This window comes from Neltuma alba, unplaced genomic scaffold, assembly GCF_004799145.2.
Source record: "Neltuma alba isolate B1F8T4 unplaced genomic scaffold, ASM479914v2 tig00001967_pilon, whole genome shotgun sequence".
Lineage (NCBI taxonomy): Eukaryota > Viridiplantae > Streptophyta > Magnoliopsida > Fabales > Fabaceae > Neltuma > Neltuma alba.
This window is the reverse complement of record NW_021632689.1, coordinates 126,585-148,036: the sequence shown is the minus strand read 5'-3', so window position 1 is coordinate 148,036 and position 21,452 is coordinate 126,585. Positions and strand designations below refer to the sequence as shown.

Here is a 21,452-nt window from a genome sequence, read left to right as displayed (position 1 = left end):
TTAGAACTCTGATGTCAGATTTGTTTAAGTGAAAATAGTATTAGGATTGGTGACCTCTCTACCAATAATTGAACTCAGAAACTCTGAGATAGCATCAAACATTAACTCTACGTTTGGATAGGAAGAAAATTAGAAAGAAGAGAATATTTGGAGGGAAAACTCCCTAAAATAATACACACACACACACACACTATTTTTGAAAGTTTTCCTTCCCTCTTCCTTCAACTTTTCCTTCCATCCAAACATAGCAAAAGCTAAGCCATGAGGACCTTAAACTAGCTAAGAAAATGATGATTATCAGCAACTCAAAAACCCAAATAATTGCAAACTTAGTTATCTGCAGACAGAGAGAAAGAGAGATGAAACCTGGAGAAGCCGAAGGAGGAAATTGAGAACGCGAGACAGACATGGTAGTACCCAGAAACATGTTGGAAAGTTTTCTGTGACTTGCATAAAGTGTTTGCTGCTCTCTTGCATATATACATATAGGAGACACAGATAGAACAGTCCATTTTCATTACGTCTAACTTTAATTTTTATATAAAAGTGTAACCAGCTTGTAAATTTTATTCTTCATTTTTCAGTTTATGATTACTCGGCTATTATTCAAAAATAAGAAAAAGAAAAATACTATTCGACTTTTTATACGACTTGAATTCACTTTTCAGTTAGAAACCTATTTTGACCGATTTAACTACTTATCATACTTTCTTCCATCACTTGTACTTAATTGTGACGCATTAAAAAAAAATTGCATCAGTTGAATTTTCACCCCAATCTTGGGATGGGCCCACAAAAATAGCTAGGAGTGACTTTATGAAAAAAACAATGGCTCTTTTATTTTTTGAAAAACGAAAAGTTTAGGTAAGATAATCCCCCCCTATTTCTCTAGTGTAAGTAGTCTTGTTCAAGGTATTACTGAGTATTAAATATTGGCCTTATAATTCTATTCGATACGTTGTCAGACACTAAATGTGAGCATTTCTTTTAATAGAAATTCAAATATTTGTTCATCATGTTGAGAGAGATTAATTCCTTTCACTAGGCTCAATTAAGATAATTTTGAATCTTTGATGGCTCATTAAAGTTCTAATAAAAATAATAACTGGGATGGGCCCATAATTAATGCTTGTTCATAAACTCAGAGAATGCTCACGACGGTATCATAAGTTATCTATTAATAAAATTCTCACATCAATTATGATATTTAAATTAACTAATTAAGAAAATGCACCTTGTGGAATCTGAGATCCCCACACTGAACTTTCTTCGCAAACGCTCCTTTGACTCGTCAGACTGTGGTTGCCGCCAGGCGCCAATATTTTCCAACAGAAGAATACTCTGAAAATTTTAAGAAAATTCGGGAAAAATACGTTGAAGTTTTTAGAATGACAAATTAGGGTGTTGAACTTCAATTAATATGAGTGTGTGTGTGTGTGTGTGTAACTTAACTAATAAATTTTAACCATTTGTGATTTAAAATTTTTATTTAGCAATTCATCACACTTCATTAATTATTAATCATAGTTGTATAGCAATTGACAACTCTTTTTCAAAATTCAAAATTCATTTCTGTTAAAATAAATGAATAAGACCACTCTTTTAGGTAATTTATAACTTTTGTTACTATTTTTGAAATTTCAGACTTATTAAAATAAATAATAAGGTCTCTTCTTAAAGTGATTTGGATCAATTTTTGTTTGGCAATTCAATTACTACACTTTATTTGACGCTAGATGTTTTGGCGGGAAAAGATAGGAATCAACTGCTTCACTTTATTAAATTTTAAGATGTCAGTTGTTTTTCAGTGAATACTTTCAATAATATTCTAAATCCCACCCACTTTTGCGAAACAAATTCAACAAGATATCTAACTTTTCCTTTTCCAACGTATTATTGACTATTATATCAAGCTTCCAAGAAGTTTGCACTATCCTTCAAAATTCAACAAAAATCGGTTAACAGATTGACACGTATTTTTCGTTTGTTATATAATATATTTATTTTTATAAATAAAAACATATTAATTTAACTTTAGTTGCCTTAACGGGGTTATAAAGGATGATTAATTTTTGTAACTGTCTACCCTTATTAAAATAATTATTTACAGCGGTTATATATATATATATATATATATATAACTGGTACTACTATATATGCTCCATCATGTAAAAAGTTAGAAAAACTGATGACGAAAAAGAAAGTTAGAAAGACTATTTTACACTAATTTCAGTGCATATAAAGTTTTCTTAAATCGGTATAAAACTTTTTCTTATAACAGTGTAATTTAGTTGTATTTTAATCATGAGCAACATAATAAATCTCTACCAAGTTATATATACTTTCATGAAACGTTAGAAATCTCATTTGTTTTTCAAATCCTAAATAACAATTCATGTTAGTTTTAAATTAACATATTTCATGTTATTAGCAAGAAAATCCTAAGAATATGGATTTTAACCAAGAAAGTCATCCACCGTCAATTATTTTATAATTTTTAAATAAAATTTAATGAAAAATCATATTCATAATGTCTAGACTGTATTATTTTCATATGGGGATTGGACTATTTAGATCGATGGAGCCCACCTGATTTAACAAGCACCCTTTTGACTCTTTCTTCCCATCCTGCAAGATCCTCACCTAGTGGATTCCCAAGTGTTCATTCCTTTCCTCGACTATTTAAATAAAATAACATAAATGTAGGACCGTCTGATTTTATGCTAAATGATTAATTATTAATGTTTGAATATGAATATCTCTTGCTTATATTTAAGATGAAGATGTGATTCATTTTTAAATAAGACAAGGTACAAATTTGCCCTGAAAGTATATGGTAATGAGCTGTGGATATCGAAGTTCTTTTAGGAGTAATAGAGGTGCAAAAAATATAGCAATCTCACCCAAACAGTTAGAAAGATTAATTTTGACTGTTAATTTGGCATGATGGGGAAGAGGTCGACGCCCGTTGGGTTAGAAGATGGTCTCAGCGACGACGACCCTGATAATGGAAAAGATGGAGGAGGGACGGTAACCATTGAAGTGGGAGGTGGATTTTTAAGGGGCTGCCCTCTTGAAGAAGCTAGTGGCGGCGGAGTCGGCAACTGCAATAAGGCTTTGGGAAGTGGGAGAAGAAGGGTGGAGGCTTTGAAGAAGAAGAAATGGTGAGGAAGAGAGAGGGAGGAAGTTATTTAGGTGATGATATGGCTGTGCTGATTGTGCTATATATAAGTCAAACTAATGGTCAAAATTATCCTTTCTGCTGGCTGAAATTGCTACATTTTTAACGCTTGATATTGCTCTTAAAAAAAATTCAGATACTCATAGCTCCTGACCACATACCACATAATTTTGGGATAAATTTGTATCTTACCCCTTTTCAAGTATCATCTGTCGGTCGCGCCTCTCTTAATTTAACAGAGATGTCATTATTTCACTTCTAACAAACTAGCTTATCTTAATAATTTTTTTTTCAGCGAGAAAAAAAAAAGAGTTGATTCTCTTACTTTCCCAGACACTTAAATCCCATCATCTATTAATTAGTGTGCGTGAGTTATATATGTATTTGCAATAATATAAAAAGAAGAATGTTTAATTTATATACATACATATAATGCTTATTAATAGCAAAATATATATAATTATTACAATTAATTATGAATATTATCTAATGGTTTTCTTCATTTTTTTTCCTGAATGTTTCATATGTGAATGCGTACACATATATTATCATTATGGATATTTAAATACAGAAACGATAATCCAGGAAAGAAAAAAAGAAGGGGGAAAATAGCCATCATATTACCTATTTTGGCAAGAATACATTATATATGACGAGAAAATGTTTTTAAAAAAAAGAAAAAAATAAAAAGGAACAAAGCGACGAAGGCAGGAGTGTATGAGGCCGACAGAGAGCAACGAGCAAGAGAGGGCAACAGCTGGAATTTTTTTATTGATAAATTCTCAACATCAAATTCAGCATTATTCTTGATTAATAATCCTGAATTTCATTCTCATCATGACAGAACATGCCACTCTATATATATGTGTGTGTTACACGACTCTCTGAAAGAGGAACTTTTGAATGTGAGAGTTGACAGTTTGTGGATCTGTGTGAGCTGCATAGTAAAACCCTCTAGTGACAGTGAGGAATGTCTTCTTCATGTTGAGATCCATGCCATTTGAAGAGAGAACCAATTGTACCTGCTCTTGCATTTTCACTCCTATTTCTGGCTTCCCCTTGTAGCTTCCATTACTATTGTTTTCCTGATATAAATTTCAAACCAGATATATAAGTGAACTCCATCATGCATATATTACCATTAAGAAGATGAAATAATGTCATTATTAATGAAGATGGTAATACGTAATACGTAATAAGTAATCACCTTGGTGGTTTGGAGATAACTTAATTGGTGGCAGATTTGATTAGAGAGTTGAACAAGTCTCTGATACTGAGGATTGAGTTGTAAGTGATGAGAAAGTTGGTAGCCTGCATTTAAGTTTATCATCTTCACCAACAGCTCAGCTTCTCCTTCCCCCTTATCTCCTTCTCTTTGCAATCCCATTAGCCACTTTTTCCACTGCTTGCAATCAATCAGATCAAAATAGTCCCAAATGAAATTACCCAATATTGTATTTTAATTATAAAAAGTTCATGAATAATAGACAGATCACTTACTACATCATGAAGAATATCGAAGCCAGCAGAAGGTGAGCTCTGAGAGAAGGAATCCAAAGTTTCTATTAAGGTCCCTAAAAGACTCTCCCTGCTCCTGTTTTTATTCAGCCATCTGTGATATGCATATATTATTAAGTTAAACTTTTAATCAGAAATAAAAACTTACTAGATAATGACCGCTCTGTGAGAAGTGTAATTACCGTTCATTTAAGGAGGTACTGCTGTTATTGAATTCATGGACAAAGGCTTCTCTTTGGTGTTGGTCGTGACATGTGGATCTGAGTGTGTGAATAAGAGCAGAAGTTTTGACCCATGCAAGTCGTTCTTGGGATCTCTCTGGTTCAAATATGTTGGATGTAGCCAAGAAGTAAGCCAAAAGAAGCCTTTCTTTGGTCAGCCCGAACATTTCTAGTCTACATTCTGAGTACCACCTGTATAAAAATGATCATAACTTTTAGTTAATATTTCTCACATTTGTGCAGGCTGCCCAGAAAAATGAGAGAGATATAGGTTGATCTTACTGTTGAATTCTGTTCCATTCTGCTCGGTGCAAGGCTTGGCACTTGTTATAGTCTAATTTTCCAAGTTCAAGGTTATCGTTGTTGCTGACTTTGTGCAGCCTGCAAAAAAATGATGAGAACCTTCTTTTCAACTCTGAATGTTCAAATTATATTTTAGATTAAGACTTTGATTAGTTACCTGTAGAGGGTCTTAGAAATCCAGACATCATCTCCACCACCGTATTGGTCCAAGTAAAATCTAGTCTCTACTCGGGGCAGGCTTGCGTACCAGGAAAAGTCCAATGCATAACTCACCTGTAATTGTTAGTTTAATATTACTTAAAGAGCTTAACAAAAAGATACAAACGTTATCTATCAATGTATTCCTTTGGTCTTAAATATAAGACTCACTTTGTAATATAATTTACCGTATAAAATAAGCCTTGCATTTGGGATGGGAGGAGTATTATTTTAATTTTTATGTATGATAAATATCTAATCAACAATCTTCATGACTAATTAGGATCACTATTTACAAGCATAAAATAAACCTGACTAAAAAATACCTCGCCAGGTAGATCTTTGGCTATGATCCATTTATCAAAAATCTGATTAGCAGCTCGTTTCTCAGTCAAGAAATTGATTGCAAAGTTCTTGCCTTCATCAAGAATTGTCTCTCCTGGGAATTGTACTTGAGTGGCTCTGTAAAAATTAAACATCACCGATGCCCCTTCGTCTGTCTGCCCGGGGAAGCAACAGAACTCTCCATCTTTCTCAAATGTTTTGAATACGTCTATGATCAAAACCACAACAATGTCATTTATTAGATATTTATGTGAAGTGCTACTATACGATTATATATATAGATATTTATAGAGATAAATTAATAATTAATGAATATATATTTGTAATTAATTTAATACTTGGTATTATTAATTACTTACTAGCTGAAACATCATAGCCGTTCAATCTTAGTAATCTGAACCCCATACATGTATCGTCTAGATCTGGCAGGTCTGAATATCTCGTCCATCCAATGCCTCTGTCATTCCAATTTCTGAAAAAAGTGCAATCGCTAGCTTGTGATCGGAATTCTATTGTTGTTTATTTCTTGTTTTTATTGAATCATATTAGCCTAAGAGCGCATAAATCTTTTAAAATAAATTGTGAGTCTCATGTATTAATTCTTATAAATTATACTATTCTTTTGTTTGTGAGTGATTTTACTGTTCATATAGCATATAAATAGTATAATTTATTATAAATTTTCTTATATATAAATATAATAGTTGAGTTTTGTGTTAATAAATTAATGGCGGCTTCTCCTATTGATTATAGGACTCATAAGTGGGTTTAATTTAAGGCTTACACTTAAATCAAAATGATTGTCTTAAGCCATAAAATTATAAACAACCAATTCCATGATAAAGTTATACCTGTGAACATAATCCAAAATCTCTTTTATCTTTGGTTGAAAATATCTTGCAATTCCCAAGCGCTCCAATAGATCAACAATCCACAATGGCTCAAAAAAATCTACCGGGTAAGAATCTGGGGCTACAATGTCAGAAAACACAAGTAAATAATGTCACAATCATTCAAACCTAATGTTAGTCAATTTGAATAATCAATTTCATAACATTGCTGCATACTTTTATGCAATACAGTGTCTAATCATAATCAGAAAAAAGAATATTTCTTGGTAAGCTAGTTTTTTATTTTTTTTGGTTTTAAATTAAAGAGACATGCACTAACTATCTAAGATTATAAGTGAGATTAAACCTATAACTTTTCACTTAGTGAAAGGTTGATTTGTAGACGTACCTCCGCCGCTATTAAAGTTTTGGGCGACATTGTTTAAGTAATTGAGGCAGTCAGGGTCGTTGCTTTGAGTGAAAGCAAAAGCAGTGGAAGAAGGACTGAACAAGTAAGAGCCATCTTTGCTTCTCACATTCTGAAGCTTATCCCATTGAAGCCCTGGTATTGCTTCCAAGCTGAACAGCAACGATGAAGGAACACTGTGCAAAACCGCCATAGGTATCCTATATATAAGTTAAAAATTATGTGTTATTTGTCATATATAGTAATTTTACCCGCTTCCACTTTCTTTAATCCAAAAAAATGCACTTTTTTTACTTTTAAGTAATTTTACACTAGCTTGGTAGCTGCGTGTACCTTTTGAGCTTGGCATCTCTCCTTGCAAGTATCTCTTTGAGGGTAGGGAAGTCATCAGGCAGATCCATTTTCAAATTCTGTGCCAAATGAAGAAGTGTTGGAAGAATCACTTCAAACCCACATGTCATGTGCTCTCTGTTTTCTGCTTCCAGTGTGTTTACATTCTCTATAAAGAATTTAACCCCTATATGTATATAAATACAACATTTGAATATAAAGTTCTGGAGGCTTTAATATATGAATATTGATCAATATTATTCAACTACGTACGTACCTTTCTCAGCTTTTTCGGGATGAACTTTGTAATGTGTTAACGCAATCACTGAAGCTAAGGTGCAAAGAAGCCTATCATAAGCCATAAACTTATGAACATCTCCCCAGGATCCATCTGGCAGCTGATTGTCTATTATCCATTGAAGAGATTCTGGGAACTGGGGGGTCCCACTTCCATTCTTATCTTCAACCAGAGCCACTAAAGCTGTAGTATAAGCTGAGGGTGATATCGTCTTCTCTCCTTCATTTGATTCTAAGTTCAATCTAATGGCTTCCACTCTCTCTCTGATCTCCTCATTCATTACGGAAGCCTTTTCCAAACCACAATAATATATGTGAGACATCAAACTCACCAGAAAGAATCATGCATTAAGATTAGTGAAGAAATTAATTAAAATGTTTTGAACTATACCTCCAAAGCTTCTTCATCTTCTTCCTTAACCTTAATCCCGTTCCAATTGTATGTTGGAAGTGTCAAACTTTCAAGTTGTGAAACTTCTGGCGTTTCTGATATGCCTCTGCTGCTTCTTGGTCTGAACTCAGAGTTTTTCGCTGAAACGATCACTCTAACCTTCAACGACGAAACCCCTATAACAACACGACATAAGTAATAACACTATGTCAGCATTATATAGAGGACAATAAATGTTTTCATATATATATATATATATATATATATGTTTCTGAAGAGATCGTTGGATGAAGCTTAGATTACCACGAAAGGTCATGGGGAGAGAATTAATGGGAGAAGAAAAAAACAAACAGTGAGTTGAAGAAGGAAAAGAAGGAAGGGAGTGGTTGGATTGGTGATACATGGTGGATTGAGAAGCCATTAATTTTGTTTCCTTTTGTTGTAGTAATCCTCTTCCAATGAATATGGCTGTGGCGAGGATACACCATTTTATAAGCGCGAGATGGTGGTACTTCTGTAAATTTTGAAGATTCCATTGCAAATAAATAAATGCTGATTCATGAAATGAAAAGAAAAGTGGACCTTTATTTAGTCCTTTAATTTTGTGAAGTGTCATTTTAATCATTTGACGCTAACATTGTTAGTTTTGTTAACTGAGAATACCAACATTATAGTTTTAAATGCTAACAAAGCATTTTCAAATGTAAAGATATTATATTTAATTTTTAAAAAATAAACTGGATTGATCAAAAAATTATCATTTGAGAATTTTTGTCAGATTTTTTATTAATAAAGTTAACAATGTTATGATTATAGGATTAAAAAGATACTTTATAAATTAAAGAATAAATTAATATATATATATAATTAGAGTACTAAAAATACAGTTTTAATTAGCTAGGTTGAAGACTTCTGGAGATTCAGTTGAGAAAAAATTGAAGGTAGCAGGTTGAAACTTTTTGAAGAGTTCATTTAAAAAAAAGCTTGAAAAATTATTTTTTGCAAAAGCTTTGGTCCTCTTAATTTTTTTTAAATATGCAGACTAAGCAGTTTTTTAATTATAACAATTTAAGGTTTTAGTACTTGAATTACCAGCAGGAGGATGGCTGCCAAAGGTTAAAACTTTTATATATTCTATTAATCACTGTCCCACCTAATTATTTTGTCCTAATATTTAAATACTGTTTCTATACTTTTTTAATCCTATTTATAAGTTAAAAAATATATTTTATCTTATTTATAAGTCACATCATTAAATTTGTTCACACATAAATGTACAATTTTATTGTTAAATATTTGTTATTGTGTAGAATGTTATTTTTAAAAATATATATTAAATTGTGATAAAGTTAAAAAAATTTAAATTTTAAGATATAGTTAATAAATTTAAGTTTTTTAATTCTAGTTAAACACGTTAAAAGTGACTTATTAGAAATATAATTAGAGTATAATGATCCTTGAGTAAGTCTCTGTCATGGGATAATGAAAGAGAATTAGATGCGCTTATAAAATATCATTGAATTAAAGAAATAAATATTTTTTTTAAAATTAAAGTCCCTATTATCTCCCCCGGGCCCCGCCGGGGCCTTTTTGTCTAATTAAGTAAAATCTAGTCTTCACATAAGTTTGATTTTACCGTTATGCGCAGACAAATTAGAATCATCAGAGCAAATTCAATTTTGATTCCTATACAAGGAAAATGACACCTAGTAGAAATCACTGCAACAAATTAATTATATTTAGAAAATACCATTTTTTGAAATTGCATAAAAGAACCAAGGTTTTTAATAAAAATGGTAAATGGGCAAAACCATATCCATGCCACAACACAGTTCAATTACATATCTGTTGAGCTGTAAAACCTGAAAGTTTGATTGTAAATATTGAAAAATTAATCACAAATTAGTAAATAAATTTTTAGTATTAGTTTCGGCTGAAAAAGTAGCCTTAGAGCTATATCTTCACTTTTTATAAATAAACATTTGGGATTTACAGAACTACAATTTACAATTAATATGTAACTAATTTTCTAATATTTATAATTACAACTAAGCTTCAAAATTTGTAAGTAAATTTTTAAACTTTATATATCTTTTATAAATTTGTAAAAAAATGCTTTCATAAATTATAACTGATTTGCAATTGATCTTAAGATTATTTATAATTATTGTTTTTTTTAGATTTACAACTTTTAAGATTCACAGATGATCCATGTTGTCAATAATGTCAGGAAATTTATCATTCATTTATTTTCTTGAAAAAAACCTTGGTCCTTTTATATAAATTCATGTTTTCAACTGTAATTTGTATTTTTTGTGGCCAAACGATTGTAATTAATTTGCTTTAGTTGTCTTTGTTTGTGAATTTTCCCTCTTTAATATCTCACGTGCTTTCGTGTTTGAAAGTTCACAATCACCCAAATTTAAGTACTTTTAATTGGAAAGCCCTCGTTAACATTTGGCATTCAACACATTAGGAGAGAAATTGGAAGAGACGTTAAGAATATCGAAGGCGGTCAATAATTTGATTAGAGGTAAATTTAGAAAAGGACATCTAGTACATATCTACTATGCATTTTAATAATTAATTAATTTTCAAATCCCATATTCTGTATTGAAATATCCCTTTTTAACTTAAATATTGTTTAGAAATAGTTACCAAAAATAATTTTATTGCATATATGTTTAAATTTTCTAATCATATTTAAATATTCTTAGCCACGCATAAAGTTTTTTATTTGATAATTTTTAAGACTAAATTGATAAATTTGATAAGATGAAATTTCAAACACGTTTAAAGAAATTAATGAATTAATAATTGAACATAATAAAGGATAAATTGGTCGATATCAACTGACGTTTATTTACTTTAAATTTTATTATTTTTAGTGCAAAACTCTTTTAGACATTTATTTAAATATTATCATAATGAATTAATTAAAATTATTTAAAATTGAGAGATGGGAGGACATGATTTTATTAAAAATTTAAATAAGTAATTTCAAAGTTTCAACCTAATTTTCATTAAATTTAACTATTTTAGAATTATGAACAAAATGTCATTAACCGTGTAAATTATTGAAACAAAATGCAGGGTTCGAAAATAAAATGTAGGTTTTTATAATTTTAATAAAATTGAAAATTAATATATTTTACTCTGATATTTAGTTAGTTAAACTATCCTTTCACTAATTTTTGTAATGTTGTTGGCAAAAAAACTAATTTTTGAATATTTATAAATAAATAGGAAAATTGAAAAAAAAATTGTTAAGAGTATTGTGTCTCAGGTAAATATATTCCATGCATGCATATCACTAATTGGTTGGGTTGGGAAAATTAAACATAGGCAACAAACATCTCCCCTGCTTTTATGTTTGAATACTTCAAAAGCAGTTACGATCTTGTTTGCTAAGTTAGGGATTGTTTGAAATTGCAGTCTTTCAAAAATAATTTTTCAATTATAATTTAGGAGATACGAGATAAATATGTGAAAAAAATTTATTTCAATTTATGTAAAAATGCTTATAAGCACTTATCATAAGTAAATATAAATAATACATTAGTTTATATGTTGACTTCAAATATACCATTCTGTATTCATAGAGACTAGAAATTCACAACATCATGCTTAATAAAATCTTAAAAGAAAACGTATTTGGTGTCATTTGAGTTATAAGTTTCTGACAAGTGATATCATTGATATCTACTAAGTTAACTAATATTAAATTACAATCTTGGAATTTAATAATTAGCATTTAAGATTATCTAATGTGAGCTTCAATATTACTTCATCCCTTCCTTTTTATAAGAAACAATTGACATCTCTACTTTGTTTTAATTTATAAAAAAAAAAAAAAAACATTCACAAGATGTCTCAAATTTTCTTAGATTTTTATTTTGCCCCCATTAATCACTTATTTTGATACTCAATATATTTATTATCTCATTTTTTGAAACATTATTCTCCTTTGTTTTAATAATTTCTTTATTTTCTCTCTTATACTTTCTCTCCCTCATGAGTAAAGATATTTTTGAAAAAAACTTATAACTTTTACATATTTATTATTTTTAACTTATTTTAACTATCCACTTGATTTGATTAAACGTTTTTTCATACAAAGGAACCGAGGGGGAGAGTATTATTACCGACCTACTTGCAGGTAGGTTGAAAAGAGTTACTATTAGTGATGGGTAAACGAGTAAACTATCGGCAATTTAGTTTTATTGCAAGAAGACTGAGTCAAGATATAATCTTCTGCTGCTGCTGTGGTGCTGCCATTATGTGATAATATTATTATTGCATGAGCACCAGTAAGAATAAAAGAGAGTATGAGGCAATTAAAGTAAATGCGGAAAAAGCTTACATGACGGCTTGGATTGGGATTTTATTAGGGAGAATTACAAGATATCAAAGAAAAAAATTAAAAAGTCTCAACAACTCTAAGCAGTCTATAATGACAAATTTTAAAATAGAAAATAACAACTTCTAAGATTTGTTTTGTAATTATTTTTTGGGACTTTATTATAATTCTCTCATCTTATTAGGAGACACTTCATATAAGTTTTATTTTAATTCGTATACCAATCAAAATCAGAGCAAATCCAACTTTGATTAATAAGGAAAATGACATATAGGACCACTGCAAAAAATTAATTATATTTAGAAACCACCATTTCTTGAAATTACATAAAAGGACCAAGGCTTTTTTCATAGAAAGGTAAATGGACAAAGCTATCCTTATGGTGGTTCAATTACATATCTTGAAGCAGTAAGTTCTGAAAGTTTGATTGTAATTAAACATTGAAAAACTAGTTAATAATTAGTTGTAAGTTGTAAATCCAATTCATTCATTTAATTAACTGTCAAATCACATATTTTGCATTAAAATAAACCTGCTTAACTTAAATATTGTTTAGAAATACTTACCAAAAATAATTTTGATGCATAAAACATTTAACTTTTTTCATCATATTCAAATATTATTAGTCACGCAAGCTTATCTATTTAATAACTCGTAAAGTTTAAATGCATCGATTTCATAAAATAATATTTCAAACACGTCTAAAAAAAATAATAAATTAGGAATTTAATATACTGAGGGATATATTGATCAATACAATTGATGTTTATTTACTTTAAATTTTATTAACTTCAGGGTAAAAAAATTTTTTGAGAAATTTATTCAAATATTATCATAATTTTTAAAATTCTTTAAATTTGAGGGCGGAAAAGTATACAATATTATGAGGAGAAATTAATTAAAAAATTAAGTAATTTAGAATCATTAATAACATTAACCATTGTTATGTGTCCCGCATTGCCACTGGAAAATCTCACAAGTATTGTGGGTTTTATAAATTCAAAGGGCTCTTCCTCCTAACAAGCTAGTCTTTTGTAATTGGGCTATCCCCTTAGGCTTATGCTCATCACATTGGTGCTTTTATTGAGAGTCAGCCAACTGGAAAGGGCTACCTACAGACGGTTCTGACCAGTAAGAAGGCTGAGTAAAGTGCCGTAGAGTGGGGCCACTGGGGATGTCGACTCTCTCAAGGGGTGCTCTGTTATATGAGTCCCATGTTGGGGAATATCATAAGTGTTGTAAGGTTTACAAATTCAATGGGCTCTTCCTCTTAATAGACTAGTCTTTTAGGATAGACTTTTCTTTTAGGCTTATACTCATCACGTTGGTACTTTAATTGAGAGTTGACCAAGCCAAAAGGACTACTTGGGGAGTGTTATTACTGAGTGAAATACTGTAGAATGGAGCTGTGAGGGACGTAGGCTCTCGAGAGAAGGATGCTCTGTTATGAGTCCCACATTAGAGAATCTCACAAGTCCCTTAAGCTTATGCTCATCGCAACCATGTTAACGACTGGAGTAAAATGTAGGGTTCAAAAGTTATAATTTTAGTAAACTTGAATAAACTAATTTTTAAATATTTACAAAGTAAATATTGACGAGTTACATTCGAGTCAGGACAAAATGAGCCCCGAAACTAATTGCATAGTCTCTACGTGTCGGTCTCTCCTTCGTCGATATTGATGGCTGCTCGGGTGGTCCTACCCCCTCATCCGTTTTGAATATTTGACTGACTTTCTTTAATTGTCCGGTTTAGGAGAAAATTTAGTTTTTTTTTTTAGGTCAAAGGAGAAAACTTAGATTAATAATTTGTTGATAATGTAGAAACTCATACACGCATGGTCCTTTTTTAATGTTTATAATTGGTTTAAGTTGCGTCCAGCATTAAGGCAAAAAAAAAAAAACTTCAAAGTATTAGATACACCTGAAAACTATTTTAGGATAATGGATGCATTACAAAATATCAATATCTAAAAAATACTTCGGGGTACTGGATGTAACTTGACCCTTTATAATTATATATATATATATATATATATTCAAACTTGGGATATAATTATTTACAACTTAGGATATAATTATTTACACTGATAGAATAGGTTCTTGATCAGGGCGATGAGTCTTGCATGGTTGAATTCGCCCAAAACTTGTTTGAGTACTCACGACAATTTATATTAACATTAAAGGATTCGAATTTAATTAAGCACAAGCATATGCGACAAAGACTTTAATTTAAACATATTAATTGATCTTTGAATATGTTGGAAAAGTTTTGGCCAAAAAAAAAAGAATATGTTGGAAAAGAATAGTCTCCTACTACTTAAAATCCGCCTTAAACATATTAATTGATGTTTGAATATGTTGGAGGAGAATAGTCTCCTACTACTTAAAATCAACCATTATATTCTGCACTTCTCCAAAAAAAGAAAAAAGAAAAATGCACATTCATTTATATTAGCATTTTCCGTTGCCAATGACGAAGTTTTGATAAAGCTTGGTATTCATATTTGTGAGCCAATAGATTGGAACATATGCATCAAAAAGATTGGGCACGTAGTTAATTTTAGTTCTTCTCAAGTACTGAATATTCCACACACGCATATTTTAGTCCTTCTCAAGTACTAAATATTCCACACATGCATCGCACTAAGGTTGGATTGGGAAAATTAAACACATGGAACGAACATCGTACGTCAAAAACATGCAACAAAGACTTTGAATCTTAGTTAATTATTTGTACATGTACCCAGATCACAGTCAGAGGGAATTCCAATTTTAATTTTTAGAATATCTCGATCATATATATGCTTAATTTAATGTTTGAATAGTTCAAAAGAGGTTACTATCCCTCCTCCTGTGTTTAATAGAAGAACTAGTTAGAGATTTAATTTGGTCATAAATATAAAACTCTAATATATTTTATCTCTCATATTTATTTATTTTTTCTCAAAATACTCTTTATGATGATTAGACATGTTAAAATGTTTTTATTCTAATACACATGATTAATAAAGATATTTTAGGAAAGACGACGCTTATTTATGATAAATAACAAATTTAACTAATTTTCTTAATATTTACAAATTAGTTATCTAACTCTTAATTGGGAGTAATTATTTAGCTAGTATATGTTGAAAATTGCGACTAGCCAGCATTACACAAGTGATAATATATATACCCATTAAATTAATTAATATTAATTAAATACAGTCTTCTAATTTACTTTAGTTTTTGTTCTTCAGTTTTCCAAAATTTTTGGAATTCAAACTTTTTTCCTATATTGATCAAATTGAACAATATGCGCCAACACTTACATCTCCCTACCTAGCTGAGTTGCCAGTGTGGAAGTTTTTATTAGATTATATAAATCTAAATTCTACATTGACTAAGAATTGGAGAATAAATTGATGGTATATAATCTAAGATAAGTTCCTACCAGAATAACTGAAGTGTTTTTATTTTTTTAATAACTCAAGCACCCAACATTATTTTCTTCATACAGAGTTCGGATTCACGACCTCATGTTTAAAAAAGCTTCAAGAGACGTCGTTGTTGTCATTTATAGGTTACACGGCCTCACAAGTTGATTTGAGTTATTCTAATAGAAAGACAAACCCTACACACACACGCACATATATGCACCTAACTTTCTAGAATTTAATCCGAAGAAAGAGAAAACTGAAGATTGAAGGGGGGAAAAAAGGAAGTTGTAGACCTAAGACATCTGAGACTCAAAAGAAGCATAAGCACATGCAAGGAAAAATTAACAATAAGTAACCCAAGGAAGTTTCCTATCAAATTGGTTTGAACTATTTTGATAGAAACACATACCTAGTATTTGCTTAACTATCTAAAGTCTAATAGTTTTTTTATATATATACATATATGTATGTATGTATGTATATATAGCTCCCTTAATTGTCGCATAAAAATGGAATTGAAATTTTATATATGCTTAAAAGTTAAAACTTAGGGATAATAACAAAAAAAAAGAAGCTAGAAATTACTAAATCTTAAATCAAGTTTGGTAACAACACTTTATTTGGTGTTGATAACATTGAATTGGCAAATGACAATAAATTTTTATTGACACTCCTCATTTGAAATTTAGTAATTTTAAGTTTCTTTTTTTTTTTTTATCATTTTCTCTAAAACTTATTCGGGAGATATTATTAGTGTTTTTACGATCAATTTGAGATCAAATTAAATAGACTGTCCTATCCCCTATAGCCTGTGCCTTCTGTTATCTTTAAGGTCAGTTCATCGAGTGCTATAGCTCAATTACATTTAGCTATTAATTAAAAAGAAGGGGTGATACTTATCACTCGTTAGTTATTTGTATGGTTAATTTCTGTAACTTATCATTTTAATTGTCTTTTCAAAAGAAAAAAAAAAAGAAGTTCTACTGGTTTATATTTCAAATAGTCTTCAAAGCCAACTATTTCATAGTGTTAATATCATGAATTATTTAATTACAAAAGAGAAAAAATAATGTCAAAAATATAAGACGACGTTAACATCCAAATATATATTATAACTCAGTGTAATCATAACTTGTTTATTTAAAAAAGGGAGCGGACTATCATATATAAATTGGAAAATCAATTATTAAACTCATAAATATCTAAATTTGGTCTTTTTAAAAAAATTGATTATTTGACATTCGATTAAAAATTTTAAAAAGTTATTTATTGCTTAGTCTAAGTTCATTGAGACCAGTGATTCATGTAAGTAAAAGTTGGACATGGGATCCCATCGTTAGCTAGCCAACCTCCTAAAGAATTTTTTCCGAGATAATTAATTAACAGATGATATATTCTTGACAATTTATAAGTGAAATATATAGGATTGTGAACATCGGGTTCTGTCCCTTCTTCATTGTGGAATAGGGAGAGTGAAGAAAACTCAAAAGGAAAGGAAGGACATTTTTATCGATCAATCCAGTCATTTTTTTGAAAATAAGGACCTAAATGCCTCGTTGTATTAAAAAATTAGGCCCTTCAATATATTTTAGGGAGAATTACAATGAAGTCCTAAGAAAGATAAATAATTACAAAATAAGATCCAGTAGTTGTTATTTTGTCATTGTTATTGGGATTTGTTAACAATTATTTTTATTTCTTGGAACCTCATTGTAATTTTCCCTATAATTTACTTTCTTCCATATTTCTTGGATGTCACTCTCTGGGGGAAAAAAATTACCATACTCATTTTATTTCTGCGATTCATATGAGAATTCTTCGTCAAATAATCAAATATTATTCTTATTCAGTAATAATTAGCTGCCTTAAAAATCAGCTAAATCTCATATACGTACGGTTCACATCACTAAAAAGAAAATCATGCAACTTCATCACTGAAATGGTCATATTATAAAAACAGTTGCTTACTTATTGCAAAGCTGATGGGCGTGTGCGCGTAAGTGGGAGTGCATGTGAGTGCCGAGTGATTATTCTACTAATAAGGAAATAAAGCTAAGGCTGATATGTAAAGGGGACTAAACATAGGTCATGTTTTCTTCTTGCTACAGCACCAAAGATCTCAGACATGTCGAAGTCTTCAGGCTTTTCTCCATTAGGAAGTTTCCAATCAAAATGATAAAGCAGATTTGCTATTATCAATTCTAAAATTGGTGCCACAAATGACATTCCAGGGCATATCCTCCTTCCTGCACCAAATGGAATAAACTCAAAGTTGGTGCCTTTGAAATCAACTGAGCCGTCAATAAACCTCTCAGGTTGAAACTTCTCAGCATCGTTCCAATACTGAGGATGCCTTCCAATAGCCCAAGCATTTATGATCACCGTAGATTTGAGAGGTATCTCATAGCCATCAATTTGACAAATCTCACTATTTTGTCTCGGAAGTAACAAAACAAGAGGTGGGTGCAACCTTAAAGTCTCTTGAATGACTGTCATTACATATTTCAACTGATGGAGTTTTGACTCGTCCACGAATCCTTCATTTTCATAGACCCTTCTTACTTCTTCTTATATACGTTATTTTCCGATGTGAGATTAATAAAGAAATTAAATAACTAATTTATAAAGATTTATAAAAAATTTAGTTTAGTTAAATGTATTCGTTGACTTTTCTACTCAATTTAATTATTGACATTAAAAACTATCTTCGATTAAAAAAAACTCACTTAATATGTGTAATTATTAAAAAGATTTTTTAAAAAATTATAAATTTAAAAGCCAAAATAAATTAAATTTTTATATTTAGAATTAAAATAAATTTATTCACTACTTGTTATATTTAGAATCAGATGAAAATTTACGATTGGCTTCATTATTCACAAGGTACTATAAGTAGTCTCACTCCTTAATTAATATCGCAGAATGTGTGGAGAGATGGATGTCCCTCACTTACAGAAAACAAAGATCACCAATGAGTGGTTCACATGAACAAAAAGAAAAGTCAAAAGATATTTTGTTTTTGAAAATGAGATGTTGTGAAAAATAAATTTAATGCCATTAGTCATATATTCCTCTAGTGCTATTTATAAGTCATTTTTAATATGTTTCATACAGATTAAGAAAAATCTTAAACTTTATTAACTCTCATTTAAAATTCAATAACTTTTCAACTTTATCCCTATTTAATATACATTATACTTCATGTAAATAAAGTCAACACAATAATAAATGAAAGGTAAAATTATACATAAAAAAAAATTCTTTCAATGCTCCATAAATAGAACCAAAAAATGTCTTATCTCTTTACTTTATAAATAGGATTAGAGGAGTAATTCTTAGAAGCAATTAATTATACAAATAATATGGACGTAATCATTAAAGAGGAAAAGAAGTAAGAAGTTAATTATAAGGAAAAATAATATTTTTATTTTTAGAAAACAGCTTACAATGAAATTATAAAGAATGATATTGATGCCGATAATAAAAAATATAGTAACATAGTTTGACTACCCTTCTAGTTTGCATTAATTACAAAGACTTTTCCTCTTTTTTAAAAATATACAGTTTAGTCCAATTAGTTTACAGTGTTAAGAATATTCTAAAATGTTATTTTTAACTGAAATTTATATTAAAATAAAATTTATTTTCTATTTTACTCCTCATTCTAATAAATTCCTAAATTATATTTTTACAGTTATATCAATTTCATTTAGTTAAGGCAAATATAAAGATTTGATTAAAAATTTAACTAATTTAATGAAATTTTATGATTTAAAGTAAAATATGAAAATTATAAAATCTTATGATTTAGATCAAATTAATAAATTTTATAACATATTAGAAATTTTAAAGACAATTATTTGTTGATTTTATAAAAACACTTTTTGGAAAATATAAATGTCTAAATAATTATTAATTTAAAAAGGGGCATTTTGGTAAAAAATAATTTAAAATCAAACTTAATAGTTAACTAACGGTTTGGATGGATAGAAATAAAATTTTAAATATAGGATGAAGGTTTATGTAACATATGTTTTAACTGTAAGGGAGATTTATATATATTTTCAAAATAAAGAGAGATTTTTATAATTGAAATAAAATAGAAGGGTAATCGGTGTATTGTATTCTAAAAAATATTATATCTCATCTTATTTTAAGTATCCAAAAAAAAAAACCCCATTCATTCAGACTTTTCTTTGTCATTTATTTGAGCCATCAATTTTCCGAAAGGTTGGCATTCAAACTTTTTTTTCCGTGCATTAATCAAATTGAATAATGCATGCACATTCAAGTAGTAGCATTTTTCATCCTCCTAGCTGCAATAAGGAAGTTTCCCTTCTGTGTTCTAGTCTTATTTATTTATGAGGTATGGAGAGAAATTTTTTTGTCTTGCTATAAGTCATATTTTTAAATTTTTAATATGAATGTATTATTTTGTTTTTCATTTATCACAATATAAATTATTATTTTTTAAAAAATTTTATATATTAAATAATTGTACAATTATAAAGTTGTTATATTTTAAGATAGAGTTAATGTAATTTTAGATTTTTTTATTCATGTGAAATATGTTTAAAATGCCTTATAAATAACACCAATTTTTTGCAAAATCACTGCAATCATTTGGTACTGATGCTAAAGATGCTGAGTAATTAAATTCATAGAAAACTTTATGTTTCGGTAGATAACATATCTATATACCCCTTCTGATTCTATTTATAAAATACTTCTAATATCAATGTCGACATTTCTTTAAACAAAAATTTGAACTTTAATTTAAAGTGTTGTGAGTGATTACTTTCTTCTACTTGATCCAACATGTGGGCCCTATTTTTTATGGGGACTCTAAAACTCAGTTGGGACCCACATGACAATCACTTTCTCTTTACTCCTTCCTACTCGAGACCACAATAAATTAAACTCCCTTCTGGAGAAATGGTCATCTTTGCAGAATTTAATAAATCATTTATGATGTATTTTCAAAAGTATCCTTCATGCAATTAACTCTTAATTTATTGAGAAGCATTATTTTCAGCTTTATGATACATGTTAATGACTATAATTAAAATTAATTTTGAAAATTTATTATCATTTTTGAAAAATTAGACTGTATATTACATTTAACTGCTTTTTTTTTAACTCTATGATTTAATTAAAAATATCTTACATTATATTGGTCGGTCCTCTTGAATAGAACTTAGTAATATATACACATATATATATTTCAAATAATTATTGCTAAATTCTCATCATTCGTGCGGCCATATCAGTGACTGTATTTGTTGCTTTTAGCGTGTACACACACACAACGTTGCAGCAACTTTCACTATAATAGGCTCATCAGTTCATTCTAGCTCAAAATGAATTATGATGAGCCCAAAAATAAGGCCGTCAGCCCAGGACCGTTGGCCATGTTTTCCCATTTCGAGGCACTTTTGTGAATAAGTGCTATGACATTCCTTTTTTCCAAAAAAAAAAAACAAGAAGAAATGTAAAACAATACTAGTTCAAGTTCTTAGTATAAAAAAATAGTCAAAACTTTAATTTGGTTATAAATATAAGACTTCAATTCATTTTACCTCACATTTTTTTCAAAGTATTCTTATTGATTGAAGGAGATTTCTACCAAT

The 21,452-nt window shown here is 29.5% G+C and overlaps 2 protein-coding genes across 2 annotated transcripts; both read right to left on the bottom strand.

The window, feature by feature from the left end:
* Positions 1 to 4,053: 4,053 nt before the first annotated feature.
* Positions 4,054 to 7,931, bottom strand: LOC114714729 (ent-copalyl diphosphate synthase, chloroplastic-like). The gene is made up of 12 exons (XM_028899500.1): positions 7,631 to 7,931; positions 7,357 to 7,540; positions 7,006 to 7,223; positions 6,618 to 6,738; positions 6,126 to 6,238; positions 5,748 to 5,974; positions 5,381 to 5,496; positions 5,203 to 5,301; positions 4,882 to 5,112; positions 4,682 to 4,793; positions 4,389 to 4,583; positions 4,054 to 4,266 (listed from the first exon to the last, which is right to left on the bottom strand). The coding sequence occupies exons 1-12, from the start codon at positions 7,929 to 7,931 to the stop codon at positions 4,054 to 4,056; spliced, it is 2,130 nt and encodes a 709-aa protein (XP_028755333.1).
* A 9,798-nt stretch (positions 7,932 to 17,729) lies between these two features.
* LOC114714721 (cytochrome P450 71D10-like) lies at positions 17,730 to 21,235 on the bottom strand. Its single transcript, XM_028899487.1, has 2 exons — positions 21,226 to 21,235; positions 17,730 to 18,389 (listed from the first exon to the last, which is right to left on the bottom strand). The coding sequence occupies exons 1-2, from the start codon at positions 21,233 to 21,235 to the stop codon at positions 17,875 to 17,877; spliced, it is 525 nt and encodes a 174-aa protein (XP_028755320.1). The 3' UTR covers positions 17,730 to 17,874.
* Positions 21,236 to 21,452: the final 217 nt, after the last annotated feature.

What these genes read in the sequence shown, in the direction of transcription:
- LOC114714729 (XM_028899500.1), bottom strand. Translation starts at nt 7,931, where the DNA reads ATGAATGAGGAGATCAGAGAGAGAGTGGAAGCCATTAGATTGAACTTA. An exon ending in GAATGGAACAGAATTCAACA is followed by an intron (nt 5,113 to 5,202) that starts GTAAGATCAACC and finishes ATTTTTATACAG; the next exon opens with GTGGTACTCAGAATGTAGAC. An exon ending in GTTATCTCCAAACCACCAAG is followed by an intron (nt 4,267 to 4,388) that starts GTGATTACTTAT and finishes AATTTATATCAG; the next exon opens with GAAAACAATAGTAATGGAAG.